The sequence below is a fragment of the Argentina silus genome (genome assembly GCF_951799395.1).
Source record: "Argentina silus genome assembly, chromosome: 11".
NCBI classification, from domain to species: Eukaryota; Metazoa; Chordata; class Actinopteri; order Argentiniformes; family Argentinidae; genus Argentina; species Argentina silus.
In genome coordinates, this window is record NC_139665.1 from 20,329,105 (window position 1) to 20,344,553 (window position 15,449).

General features: G+C 45.5%; 1 protein-coding gene across 1 annotated transcript in view; it reads right to left on the bottom strand.

Annotated features, from left to right (window-relative positions):
- The window catches only part of csmd2 (CUB and Sushi multiple domains 2), a gene marked incomplete at both ends in the record, with an annotated part of 212,746 nt that overhangs the window by 188,090 nt on the left and 9,207 nt on the right, over window positions 1–15,449 (bottom strand). The window contains one exon of the mRNA XM_083680039.1: window positions 7,025–7,244. Coding sequence (XP_083536165.1) covers window positions 7,025–7,244 — 220 coding nt within the window. The remainder of the gene's footprint in view (window positions 1–7,024; window positions 7,245–15,449) is intronic.

Here is a 15,449-nt window from a genome sequence, read left to right on the forward strand (position 1 = left end):
TTTTGAGCAGAGTAAGACGAGGAGGGAGCGGAGGTGCACAAATTAATCTGTATCAGTGGAGAACAGCTCCGCTATTGACTTAGAATGTGCCTCCACCGCATGAAAACAGCCCTTGACTCTACCTCCCTCCTCTTCTCTCTCCACAAGTATCTACCTTTCCCTTTCCAAGCCCTCCCTCCCCTATTATGCCATCTCTTTTTGAGTGTTCTTCCCCCCTCAGCCGCTCTCTTTCTCTCCCTCTGTCTCCCTCTCTCCTCCCACTCTCCCACTGATGCCTTGAGCGGTAAAGCCTCCGCACCCTCAGAGCACAGGGACTGCAGGGTTTTGACTCTCTGCAGCGTCTTCAGAATACATTCAGCCCCATGCGCCTGAGCACTGACATTCTATAATAACTGGATGAAAGGACGGATCATTCACTGGATTTCTATTAGAGATACGATTGTCGCCGTGAAGCCAGGAAATGGTGTTTACGGGCACTGTCATGTTGAATCATCATGACTCATCATCGACATCCGGTCGGGAGAAGCAGAACTGTGACACCAACGCAGGGGTCGTCCGTCGCTAAAGTAGAGGGGAGTTGTCATTGGGGAAGTACAGGGAACGCTTCCGTAATCTTGTGAGAACCACCAGGACTTCTCCAGACGGATGACGAAGGCATGGCCATGACAAATCCAACTGTCAGCCTAACTGTCAACAGAATTGCTGTGGCAGCTCCGTTTCGACTGAATTGAGACCTCAACAGCCGTCAGGAGACGTTCTAAAACTTGGTAGTTCAGATCAATAAGACTGCATTCTGAAACTGTCAAAACAGTATTTTTTTCACCTATCATGCGTTCATGTTCACTCAGAAATGAACTCGGATGAAGCAACACAATTTGGATGCGCAGATTTTCTGTTCAGTCCAATTATCAATGGTTTTGCCATGGATGGTTCAGTTAGCCCAGCATCAGCAAGCAAGGCTCAATCACGTACTCTGATGCACGCACCTTGAATTTTCGTGTAGCGGCATAATGAATATCCTTCTATCATCATTTCGGCGATATGAAAAAATAATCGGTCACCGGGACAAGACTAAATGTACAATCAGGAAATAATAGAAACATAAACCTCAGTCTAAAAAATGTAAAATCATATTTGGCCAGATGGAGTAGGAAGCTGAACATGGGTTTCAATGAGGAAACATGCTTTTAGACAGCCAACACTGCGGTTCTCCATTAGGCACATGGTATAGCCGGCTTCCAAATCTCTCGGATGGCTCCCCTCCAGCAGCCTGAATTTCATTATATGTACATCTCTTTTTTTTGTATTCCCCCTTTCCTCATTTGCTCCCCGCCCGTGCTGCTGCAGAGCCTCTCTCTAATAAAGTCCAAAACAAGGTTTGGCTGCAGATCTGATTAGACACAAAGGGCAACAGGGACACAGGGACACAGTGACCGATGGAGTGCACAACTATTTACTTTCTCTCTGTTCCTCTCTTTGGATTGCTGCAAACCACTCTCCCTCCGTCTCCCCTCTGTGTCCCTCTCTCCTGCTTTCTGCAATCACGCCTGCCCCTCTCTATCTGCCCCTCTCTATCTGTCCCTCTCTATCTGTCCCTCTCTATCTGTCCCTCCCTATCTGTCCCTCTCTATCTGTCCCTCTCTATCTGTCCCTCTCTATCTGTCCCTCTCTATCTGTCCCTCTCTATCTGTTCTCTGCCAACCTTTCTCTACCAACCTCTTTGGCATTCTCACTGTCATTCTCTCTCCCTATCTCTCTCTGTCCATTCCTTGTGTACGTAGTCCCATCAGCTCTGTAGGTTATAGCTATGATATGTATATATGCACAGATGAGTGGACTAGGTCTTCAAACAAAACAACAAGGCCTATATGTGTCGTCGAGTGGAGTGTGTCGTTTAGTCAATTATATATCAGGTGGCTTTTATGCGGGCTAAATAATAGTCCGCATAAAAGCCACTTTCTCTTATAGGCCACTTTGTCTTCGAGGTCGTCTAATTTGTGTGAAATGTATCAGCATGGTGTTGCTCCCATGGTGTCTCAACCCAAGTAATCACCATATACTGTAGCCGATTGCCTTCAGAAACCTACAGCTGTCCACCTCTCTCAGAAATTCAAGAGCGCAACTAGTCACTTCCAACAGGTGCCTGATTACATGGCAAGCAAATCCTTTAGACACAGAGATCCCCTATCACAGTGTGTGTGTGTGTGTGTGTGTGTGTGTGTGTGTGTGTTTGTGTGTGTGTGTGTGTGTGTGTGTGTGTGTGTGTGTGTGTGCATGGATGCGTGCGTGCGTGCGTGCGTGCATGTGTGCGTACGTGTGTGTGTGTGTGTGTGTGTGTGTGTGTGTGTGTGTGTGTGTGTGTGTGTGTGTTCTATTTTATTCATTATCACACTCCACAACGTGTTCTCATGATTAATTAGTCTGTTACGCTCTCAGTATCTCCTGGGGGTGGGAGAGGAAGGAAGAAAATGAATCAACTTTAAGAGACACTAATCAGAGATGAAAACAGCAAAATCAACAGAGGAAAAATATGTGGTGGATCACCATGAGCCAAAAACAAATGTCAGACAGGCAGGCATAAGGCTGAGTTTGAGAGCCACATTACCTCTGACTAAGATTATCTAACCAAACATGTTAGCTCTAATCCATGGTCTTTGTTTCTTCTGTCTTTGTTGTCTTTAAGTTTATTGGTAATTGTTTGTTTCATTTGCATGTAAATAGGTAATATTAATACAGGTCCTGCACTAGCATATGTCTGGATGATTCTGTATCAACAAACCAGAATACAAACCTGTAGAATGAAAGAATCTGAAGTGGCACCTATACCAATATTGAGACTTTTCTATTGAGGTATTTCATAAATGATCATCTTTGATGTGGCCCATGTATCACCTGAGGATGGCACTTGGGACATTGAAAACTGTTTACCTAAAATGTGTGACAAACAACATGAATGACATAAATCCCCATGGCCACAGAGCCATCGAGTTAATTATTTATCTAATCTGGAGGACCCAAGAGTCATAATTCTGTCTTGCATTAGAGCTTCAATTATAAATCATAACATCATCTCACTCTTTTCCTGCGAGGGAGGGTGAAAAACAAACTATCACTCTTCCTCCTGTTTTTAGTGTTCTGTCGTTACAGCCAGCACTGATAAGTAGCAATCTCTCCATTAACAGCCAAGACTTGGAGGAACCATAAATCTAGACGTGTGTGTGTGTGTGTGTGTGTGTGTGTGTGTGTGTGTGTGTGTGTGTGTGTGTGTACACTGCACACACACAAGCCCACACGCGCGCACACACACACACACACACACCCACATACATACATACATACAGTGCCTTCGGAAAGTATTGAGACCCCTTTTTCCACATTGTGTTGTGTTGCAAAAAAAAAAAATCACTCAATAAGTTGAATTGAGTCCATCTTAATCCAACGATAATAGTGCATGTAATTTTGGAATTAATATCTTTGTTTTTATAGAGTCTCTGATTTGCATAGGAATCAATTCAACTTACTGAGTGATTTGTTGATGACATTTTAGCTCATTTTAAGAGTGTCATAGCAAATGGTCTGAATACTTATGTACATGAGGTATTTAAATTGTAATTTTTTTTTTTTTATAAAAACCTGTTTTCACTTTGCCATTCTGGTGTATTGTGTGTGGATTGATAGCATTTTTTTTTTCATTTAATCAATTTTAAATTGAGTCTATAACACAACAAAATGTGGAAAAAGTGAAGGGGTCTGGATACTTTCCGAAGGCTCTGTAGCTATGTATTAACAGGTATGGACATATTAATGTGTACACACATTCAGAGGCATGCACAGCCATGATTACACACACTGGTAATCATCCAAAGTACCTACAGGGAGAGATTAATGGCTAGAGAGACCTGTCATAGAGAAGATATACGACCATAGCTAGGTTTACCCAGGGTAGTGTGTAACACTCACCATGACCCCCTGACACCACCACTTTATGGCACAGAGACCTATTGACAGACATCTACTACAGTACACACACAAACTAAGACACACACACACTCACACACATACTGTATAGGCATAGACACAAACACACCCTTACGTTGAGGAAAAATAAAGAAGGGCGGGGGCGGGGGTGGGGGGGGGGGTACTGTAGAGAGAGATGAAGAGAGAGAGAGAGAGAGAGAGAGAGAGAGAGAGAGAACAGTTGCAGGGACTAAGTCATACAGTGCATACAGGGTAGTCTTCACAACAATTCTCCCAAAACATTCTCAAATATACACACACACACACACACACACACACACACACACACACACACAGCATCTCCAAAAACACTTGCAAAACAAACAACGTTGCAGCATTGTACTGTGCACAAAGAGCAGGGGCAACAACCCTCAGACAGCCTACTGCTCAGAGATAATCACACTGGGTTTACTGGGGTCTTTTCACTCAGCTCACAATGGCTGTGTACACACTGAGACAGAGAGAGAGGAGGGGAGAGGGAGAAGAGATAGAGAGAGAGAGAGAGAGAGAGGAGGGGAGAGGGAGAGGGAGAAGGGAGGAGAGATAGAGAGAGAGGAGGGGAGAGGGAGAGGGAGAGGGAGAAGGGAGGAGAGATAGAGAGAGAGGAGGGGAGAGGGAGAGGGAGAAGGGAGGAGAGATAGAGAGAGAGGAGGGGAGAAGGAGAGGGAGAAGAGATAGAGAGAGAGGAGGGGAGAGGGAGAAGGGAGGAGAGATAGAGAGAGAGGAGGGGAGAGGGAGAAGGGAGGAGAGATAGAGAGAGAGGAGGGGAGAGGGAGAAGGGAGGAGAGATAGAGAGAGAGGAGGGGAGAGGGAGAGGGAGAAGGGAGGAGAGATAGAGAGAGAGGAGGGGAGAGGGAGAGGGAGAAGGGAGGAGAGATAGAGTGAGAGGGAAGAAGGGAGATGGAGAGGAAGGGGGGGGGGGGGGGCTATATGAGGGAGAGTTCACAATACTCTGTGTCTTATATGCAGTTCATTTTGTGGTTTATATAAATCCCCAAAAACCCTGCCATGGCAGAATCAACACATTGCGGAGGGAGATGGATACAGCTAGTTCCCCTATATAAACACACAGACAAAACACACACACACACACACACACACACAAACACAAACACACAAACACACAAACACACAAGCACACAGACCAAATCCTTGGAGCTCTGAGGAGACAGTATGGTTTACGCCACTCCTGACACCACGCTCCAGTACTTATTTGGGGCTTATCTCCCCCTCAGACAAAAAATCTGTCCCTGAGAATGCTATTTCTCTCTCTTTCTCTTCCAACAGCGCCAGCTCATCTCCCCACTCCTCCATCCCACCACTTCAGCACGTATCAATCAGCTCCTTTCTCAATCTCTCAAGTCTTGAAGTTCAGAAGGTTTTGTGTCAACATGAGTACTTTGACTGTGATTATAATCCCTCTTAAATGTCTAGTGTTACAACATAGAGGAGCCACTTCCCAGTCACAGATTAATCTTAGTCCTGGACTAAATCACACTTTCAATGGAAAATCCCCATTGAAGATGTTTTTTGGTCTAGGATTAGGCTTAACCTGTGTCTGGGTAACCAGCCCTGAAAGTATAAAATTGTAAAAGAAATACATAAAACACCTCACACCCATGGCTGTCCCGCTTCAGAAAAATCAACTCCAAAACCAAAAAACCTGTCAATCTCCTTGTTGTACACATTTATAAATCTGGAATAATTACATTTTGATTCCATCTTTCTTTATTCATCTCTCTGTCTTTGGCAGCATGAGAAGTGCTGACAGGGGTCAGTAGGTTAATGAAATGCCGTCAAACTCACTCAGACAAATATGAATTAGCTAGGAACACGATGAGTCAGCCTCTTCTAGTTTACCATGACTCATAATAACTTTCTACTTATACCCTCCCAGTATGCTGCTCACAGACAGATAAACATGAGAGCTCGCTTTACAAAATGTCCCCTTTGAAAGGCAGAGAAGGCCAAACCTCCCCTACCACATCGTTCTACATGGGCTTTGTGTTCCACACACAACAACTTGAATCTATTACAGACCTGATCCCTCTCTCTCTCTCTCTCTCTCTCTCTCTCTCTCTCTCTCTCTCTCTCTCTCTACCTCTCCTTCTCTCTCTTCCCAACCCCTGTCTCTCACCCTCTCTCTCTCTCTCTCTCTCTCTCTCTCTCTCTCTCTCTCTCTCTCTCTCTATCTCTCTCTCTATCTCTCTCTCTCTCTCTCTCTCTGTCTCTTTCAAAGTGTAATAAGATAATATAATGGTGTCTCAGTCCTGTCTGAGCAAGCCGAGGTGCAAACAGGAAAGAGAGAGAGAGAGAGAGAATGTAAGACGGACACTGTATGTAGACATAATGGATTTTCTTGCACTCTGTCATTTATTTTTAGAGGCAGAGGAAGCTTGGGTGCCCCTGGCACAAAGGGAGGGATGGGGGGGGAGATGGAACATTGAGGATATAGCAAGCCTCAAAAGGGTATCTCAAAAACAAAAGCCTATCAGCCTTTTGTTACTCGTCATGAAGAGAGTGCTACATTCTCTGGCCTGTGCCATTACAGTATGTGCATTTAACGATCGGCTAGCCTTCTCACAAAGACACCAGCGTTTCCGTGCCAACAGCATGAAAGGCTTTGATGCAGCTATATCTTTTAGATAAGACCCATTAAGCAGATATAATTCATTCCTTCTGTCGCCACTCTGTAGGAGAGCATGTGATGGATGATGCCAAGAGGTTTTGGGCTTTTATGAGACAGGAGGTAGCATGCTTACTTAGCAACGCCAGGGATGCTAGCTCAAGCTCATCTCTGGCTGTTCCCTCCTTTACAATACTAAACTAACATTCAATGGCACACTGCCATGCAGCAACTACACTTATTAATGCATGTACATTAATACTTAATACACTCACTGGCTTATCATCTTGTTTTTAATGTATTTTTCTCTGTGTGTATGTATATGATATATATATATATACTGCATATGGTTCTGTGTTTTGTGGTTTGGGGGGGTCTTACCGTGTGCGTAGGTTCCCAGGGCTGGGCGGCCCATCGTAGACAGACAGGAGGTCAAAGTCTTCCTCCAGGGCGAATCCTTGGAACACCAGCTGTATCCGGTTGTGTTCCGCCGCCACAATCACCCACGTACAGTTGGCGTAGTTCGGGTACCCATAGGGGTATCCAGGACTCTCTATGGTCCCATTGGGAGGGTTTAGTGTGTAAGTGCAGTTGCTCTGAGCTGGAGGAGGGGGCAGGGGGAAAAAAGGGAGGGGAGAGAGAGAATGGGGTTAACAGTGCACTGATTGAGTCACAAGAGACATAATTAGACACTCCAACAGATTCAGGCACACAAACACAAACTCACACACATACACACACCCACCGCCGCATACACCACACACACACACACACACACACACACACGCACACCTGCACACACACACATGCACACACACACACACACACACCCACACGCAATACCAAACACAAGCTCAATTCCCATTACCACCTCCGTAGCATCAGTCATCATTCAGGTACTAATCACCAGCCCTCCCACCTCCATCGTCACACTCACTCCATCAACTCTCAATAATCTGTTCCCACAGTAACACTGGCCAGGGTAGAGAGGAAAAGTAAGGAAAGGAAAGGAAAGGAAAGGAAAGGAAAGGAAAGGAAAGGAAAGGAAAGGAAAGGAAAGGAAAGGAAAGGAAAGGGGAGAAGGAACTACGAAGCAAGGGGGTACAGTGATGATATGCCACCTTGGGTTGGTTATTAATGCGGGTAATTTTTATTATTCTTTGCCTAAGGCCCCTCTCACACACATACCCACAGACCCCACACACACACCCACCCACCCACCCCCCCCCCCACACACACACACACACACACACACACACACACACACACACACACACACACACACACACACACACACACAACCGCATTAATTGTGCTCCTCTTTTGCATATTTGTGCTCCTGTTTTGCACGGCCACTCGTAAAATATTGTACTCAATCTGAAATTTTAATAACCGTGTGTGCCGCAATCCATCAGTAGTAGGAGGGTAGTAGGGAAAAAGAGTTGCGGGCAAAATTACTTGTCCTAGACTGATCGGAGCATTGCCAAGACTTTTAATCAATTGTCCATTTTCTGACCTCAATAAATCTATGATGTGCAATGATTTCCTCCATTTTACTTCATTTATTCTCTCTCTCTCTCTCTCTCTCTCTCTCTCTCTCTTTCTCTCTCTCTCTCTCTGGTTTGTGTGTATGTGTGTGTGTATGCGTGTGTTGCGTGCGTGCGTGCGTGCGTGCGTGCGTGCGTGCGTGCGTGCGTGCGTGCGTGCGTGCGTGCGTGCGTGCGTGCGTGCGTGCGTGTGTTACTATCCTGATGCTAATCCATCACTCATCTGATTATCTGCCTCCTCAGGTAGTGATACTGATCTCCTCAGATCCACGGCCACAGATACACGGCAAGGTTAATGTCAAAGTTAATTTGCAGGGAGAATAGTCAATTCCCACGCAGCTCCACACATGGGCTCACACCTGTCAATCTACCGGTGACCAAGCCATGAAAGAAGAAATGAGACACGGAAAAGGACGGAATATAATCAAATGTGGACATACCGTAGCCTCGTAAAACAACAATTATGGCCTTAAATGCTGTGATGATGAATCTCAATTAGGCCTATTACCATAGCCTAGCTCGGATGTATATTCCTTCAAAATACTGCTTATTCCTTAAGTAGTTTATAAAGTGCAATGCAGATTGGATTAAGAGTGGGGAGGGAAAAAGAGGAAGAAAGAGAGACAATGTGGGAAGAAAAAAGCGAAAATGAAAACAATGCAAGAGTACATAATCCTATTTATACGTCACCTGTTGTGATTTTCCCATGATTTGGTTCAGCTACAGACCTGAATTTCAATGCCGTCTGATTAAAATGCAATTAGGAGGATATAATTGGAGGACATCTGTTATCTGCATAACCCACATTATTCCAAAACACAAACAAACCGACCAAACGGCCACAAAATAATAATGTGAGCGTGTGTAGTCGCTGACAACATCGGTAAATTAAACCAAGATACCATTATGGAACTGAATAAGAATTAGGGGCTTTATTATTGACATTGTGGAATGTAAATATTAATCTTTCCAAGTCTAACAGAAACCAATGCTTTCTTGAAGCTAGGGAAAATAACAAAAAAACCTTCACAGCCATGTAAAAACATGTTTATTCCACTCTTACAAGCAATAACTTCCCAAATATGTCTGCATTTCCCCCACTTGCTATCCCTATATCCCAATGGTCTGTATAGTTTGGAATTCTCTCTCCAAAACACGTCACACTCCTACAGAGCAGACCGCATTAAAAAAGCGACCTAAAATGGTATTTCAATCTGAATATTCCCCCCCCCCCCAAATGAAAACCTACACAGTACATAAATGCCCCTACAACTCTATCAAGGGAAGACCAGCAGTGGCCAGCGGGGAATCCTGTGTTCCTTTCACAGCGGTAATGGAGCCCGGCGTTTAGGATTTTGGAGCGAGCCGCGCTTGGGTGTTGATGCCAGCGGCGGAAAAATACACTCCCAGCACGCACATGCACATTAACAAAACAACAATATTGGCCTTTTGTACAAAGTAACATGGCACAACAGAAATGGGGTTGGAGGGGTTGGAGGGGAGGAGGAGTAGGAGGAACATAAGGGGGGGGGGGGGGGTGGTGGCCAGAACACGGTTGGATGGCTGTCTGTCTGGCTCTCCGCTTTTGGGGAGAATAATAGCTGGTCTAACAGGAGTGTACCCATCCCCTCCTGAGGGGAGTCTGTCAGAAAAGAAGCCTGCACCCTCAACCTTTCACTGGTTTTTATTATGTACTTGACCTCTTCAAAGAGACCTTTATGAGTGCACACCTGAGACCTTTATGAGTGCACACCTGAGCCCAGGACACTTCAGTTCACTTCAAATTCATTCCTATGGGATAAACAGCCATTACTCTCTTTCTTTCTTCTCGCCATCTTGTCATCTTGTCGTCCTCTCCAGGTTCTTCATCTACGGGTGGTCACAAAGGAGAGAGGAGACAGGGGGAGGAGAAGGGGGGGGTATTGGTACACTGCTCTCTGCTTCCTCCATCATTTAGACCTTTAGATGGGCCCAGTCAGAGGGCAGTGTCCCCTATTTCAATCCAGTCAATACCAACACCCAGGTAGGCACTTTGTGTATACCCCCACTAGCTAAGTACCATAGTCAGAGCCACATCAATAACCTTCACCTCATCTCCTTCATTAAGAGCCTCCATCAGCCCGACGCCAATCAATTCCGTACGTGACGGCTGATATGGAAGAGCTTGCTGAAGGTCAGGGTGGACCACACCCATGCATCTCCAAACAATTTATGAAGAGTGTAATCCCCAGTTTCATGTTGGATCCTTCAGTTGTTGTTGTTGTTGTTGTTGTTGTTGCTGTATATGAATATGTGCTCAATCAACATAAACTGTATCAGATAAAACTAAAGCTAGATGTAATCACATTATGTCATATGAAATGATATGACCAGATTGCCAAAGGAGGAATGCACCAATAGTACTATGCCCAGAGTAGTCTTTCGTATCTATTGAATCAATTGAAAAAACAAATAGATTTCATAGTAAAATCACAGAGTCCATAGTCAGCCAGAGAGAAGCTGCTGGCTACTGTTTTAGTACCTGGGCCAAACAAGTACTTCTACAAATCAAACCAGGCCCACACACTCTTGGATCAAAAGATGTGCTTTTAGAGGGTTTTTTGGCTGCAACGGATTACATTTTCTGTCGCTCAAAGATATAAAGTTAACATTGAATTGAAAGATACATTGAAAAATCAACGCAATGAGCCTAAAACACTATTTTACAACATCAATAACATCGATTTGGATTCAGACGTTTTTCTGCAGCAGATCTTTGATGGTATTGAAGGCTACCTCTGCCAAACAATCTAAACTATCAACTGCAACGTCTACTGTACTGCATGAAGACAAAGTCATGTGACAGGTGAAAGAGGACATAAAAACAGGTGAAAACCTGCCTTTAGAGCATACTATAAACAAGCACGCACGCACGCACACACACGCACACACACACACACACACACACACACACACACACACACACACACACACACACACACACACACACACACACACACACACACACACACACACACACTGACGCATTGAGCCTTTGATTAAGTGAGTTTCCCCACTCTGGCTTGGTTAAATTATTCCACCCATAATTCCCTCCTCTCTGGATGCATTATGAAATTAGCTGGTGGATTCCAGTGACCCTCTCTGGATCAGCCCAGTGTAAATCTGTAGGCCCCATCCTAGAGGAACCCAACAGCCAGCAGTAAAGGCCTCCATAAACATACTGCTGCTTATGCTGTTTTATGACCAACCTGGCAACGGGCTACCGAAGCACCTCCAAAACATTACATTCACTAAGCGCTAGCACCAGCTTGAGAGAGACAATGAGCATATATAAAGTCAGAGAGATCATATAGATATAGGGGGGGGGATCAATAGATCTGCCGATGTAGCTTTGCCTTGTTGTCGTGTGGACGTCTATGAACATTCCATTCATTGATTCATTCATTGATTCATTCATTCAAGATGAGTTGATTCCCGTATGACTCTGAGTTTGCACTGCTTTTGCAGCGATGTTGTTGAGTGAATCGGTTGGGTAAAGCTGCTCTGCCCGCTGCTGACCCCTGTCTGTGGACGCCATCATCCGGCTGGCATTTGGCACAACCCATCTCCGGGACATATGCAGCTAAATACTCGCAGAGGGAGTGATGTGACCTTGTTGGGATAGACTGCAGGGACCACCGCATATGTGTGTGTGTGTGTGTGTGTGTGTGTGTGTGTGTGTGTGTGTGTGTGTGTGTGTGTGTGTGTGTGTGTGTGTGTGTGCGTGTGTGTGCGTGTGTGTGCGTGTGTCTGTCCGCTCGCGAGCGCGCATGTGTGTGTGTGGGAGGGTGTGTTTGTGTGTGTGTGTGTGTGTGTGTGTGTGTGTGTGTGTGTGTGTGGGAGGGTGTGTTTGTGTGTGTGTCGTTGATGTTTGCTTTGCCTCGGCAGTTGTTTTACAGTGGACATACAGAGCTGCAGTGGAGCGCTGTGACACTTTGATAAATGGATGGTCGCTGTGGTATACTCTAGTGGTATAGCAATCCCTCAGAGGAAGAGAGAGAGAGAGAGAGAAAGAGAGAGAGAAAGAGGTCGGGTGAGAGAGAAAGAAAGAGAGGGGGGGGGGGTGAGAGAGAGAAAATGAGGAACAGGAAGTGAGGAACAGGAAAGAGAGGATTAAGTGGCAAAGGAGAAAAGAAGTAAGGTTTCGAGGATGGAAAAGGAAAAAACTGGTAGAATGGATGAGCAATATGAAGGCGGGAAGAGTTTAGAGGAGTTGGGATGGAGAGAGAGAAAAGAGAGAGAGAGAGAGAGAGATGTTTTTTTTTTTTCTTTTTTTTTTCTTTGCCTTTTCCTGCTGAGGTCAAAAACACCCAGTGTGACATTCACAGTGAGATAACACCAAATCTGCACCCTTTGCGAATCCTGGAGGTGTATTTGCAGAGATGTTTCAGTGGCTCCCTAAATCCCTGAGTGAGTGTGTGTGTGTGTGTGTGTGTGTGTGTGTGTGTGTGTGTGTGTGTGTGTGTGTGTGTGTGTGTGTGTCTGATCCTTCCAGAACCACAGCCCGGGGACACCTTGACTGAGAGTCTAGTGTTGGACTCGAGCAGGCCTAGCATCCAGAGCAGCACTATAGAGACTATGACAATCACACTACGCTTTCAGTGAGGAAAATTACATCTCCATCCTTTCAAATCCCACCACTCTCACACAGCAACCCAAACAAAAGCACAGACAAGGGAGTGTAAATCTCATTCTTCCTTTCCTTCCAGGCTAAAACCCCTCCTCCGCTTCCTCTTTCTCTCCCTCTATCTCCCCCTCTGCTTTATCTCTGTATTCCAATCTCATGACCTCGTCCGCGCAGACAAAGAAATCAGGCTTTATACAAAAGAGAAGGAAGATTGTCTTTATGAAAGGACATATGTGACCTTTGCATAACCCTTGTACACATACACGGTGAATCAAACAGAGTAGTTGCACATTAAATGCAGGTTATTTTTAATTGTGTTGCCATTTCTTTGACCATTCAATGAGTTAATGACCATTGACTCTAGCCATTGAGGAAGAGAAAGCTGTAAAAACACAATTGTGCTTTGTGAGAAAGTTGTGCGGCTGTAGCCAAAAGTCAATATGAAATGTTATCGTAGCACGCTGTGAAAAGAAATCATGTAATTGATTGTGGAAATGTCTATGTAAATACTACTGTGGGAATATTACTTCTGCGAGAACGCTTACAGCAATAACACAGTACACTGAAAGACAGTGTACAAATGCTATAGCACACAATGACAAGGCCTATGGACATGATACATGGGAGGCGCACATCAGGGGAAGCTGGTGGAGGTCGAAATCGGAGGCGGCTCTCATTGTAAACGGAATGGAATGAGAAATGGTCCCTCCACCAGCCTCCGCTGATTCCGACACAAAGTAAACCCACTCGCTACAGAACCAGCTCAAAACGCTGTCTCTGGTCTTTGAAAACGAGCTCGAGGGGAGACTCAAACCTACGTTCCATAACGGTCAGCGTGCAGCGGCAGCAGTTGCGAGCAAACAACAAAACACAAAACAAAAATAAACACCGACTGAGGGAACTCTCAACAGAGCCAGTCAAAACTGTATAAAGAGGCGTCATTCACTCTCCGCATTGAACCTACTGATACCCTCCCTTAAGGCTCGCTTCCACAATCTCACAGCACATATGCAGCAACAAAGCCTCCCACGGTCTTCCCCCTTCCTTCCTTGGCAATTCAAAAACTTCAAACGCCTCAACACTACACAACAAGGCGGGGCCGCAAAATGGATGATGAAAACCCTCTTCCGCTCCATATATCTCGTAGCACCACTATTTGTCTCTCTGCGTGTCAGCTTATACGTTGCCTGGACCGCATCATATCTGAATTAACCTCAAGATGGCCGCCATTAAAATGGAAATCGGTGAGCTCAGCTTTCCTGCGCAGCTCCATACATTAGGCTAATGCCCAGGCAGGGCGGCCATTACAGCCAAGCCCAATGCAGTGGAAAGGCCTGCCGATTGGCCTCCTATCACTTAGAGTCAATGCCTGTTGTTTCCAAGGGACTGAGTGGTTAATAAAGCACACAAAGAGGAGGACAGAGAGAGAGAAAGATGGGGAGGGAGATGGAGAGAGAGAGATGGATAGACAGTGAGAGAGGGAGGGAGAGAGAGAGAGAGAGACAGAGGGAGAGAGAGACACACACGCACATGCACACATGCACACATGCACACACGCACACACAGACACACACACACACACACATACACACACAGTAAGAGAGAGAAATATGCTTACAGCACAAATACAAATAGACATATTCCTTGGAACCACAATGAAACTTCGCATGAAAGCACCAACATTTCAAAAGGTCATCTGGAAGGTGTTGTGTTGGATGAGCGGACCCAGAAAGGCAGCGATACGAAATAAAAGTTTCTTTACTTGAAAAAAAGGATAATTCTTGATAACCCAGGATACAAACACAAACTTACACGGAAACAAAGTGGGAGAAAGCAAAGTCTTCAAAATAGAAACGGTAGATAAGAAAACGGACTTAACTCAAAAAATAAAGAAAGAGAACTACGTCTCTTAACTCGAATTCATAAATATCAAAGGCTTACTGTTCTCACATACAAATGGTGCCCACACTGTGAAGACTGACCAGGAGGGAGGGGCATATAAAGCATAGGTGACAAAGAACACAGGTGCAGGTAATAAGTCCATAATGAGTGAGTGAGTGAAGCTGCAACCGGTAGGCCACTAGGTTGACCAGACGGATGATCTTAAAGGGACAGCTTCCGGGACTCGACATGGGGGGGGAAGATCCCGTGTAGAGAGCCACACCCTCTGTCCAGGACGAAAGACCGGAGCAGGACGACGCCTGCGGTCGGCCTGATGTTAAATGAATGGCATTCAGCAGACACCATTATCCAAAGCGACTTGCAACAAATACATTTGTTTCGGTAAGTGAATCATCTACCCATCAGTCACCATAAGAAAAAGAGTTGAGCCCGGACCGAGGCCCGCTGGAGAGCGAATGATGTGGGCCTGGACAGACGGGACCTCCGCCTCCTTCTCTTGCTAATGGAACAGAGGAGGCTGGTAGTCATACCGGCACTGGAAGGGAGACAGCCCAGTGGATGAGCAGAGAAGGGAGACAGCCCAGTGGATGAGCAGAGAAGGGAGACAGCCCAGTGGATGAGCAGAGAAGGGAGACAGACAGCCCAGTGGATGGGCAGAGAAGGGAGACAGACAGCCCAGTGGATGGGCAGA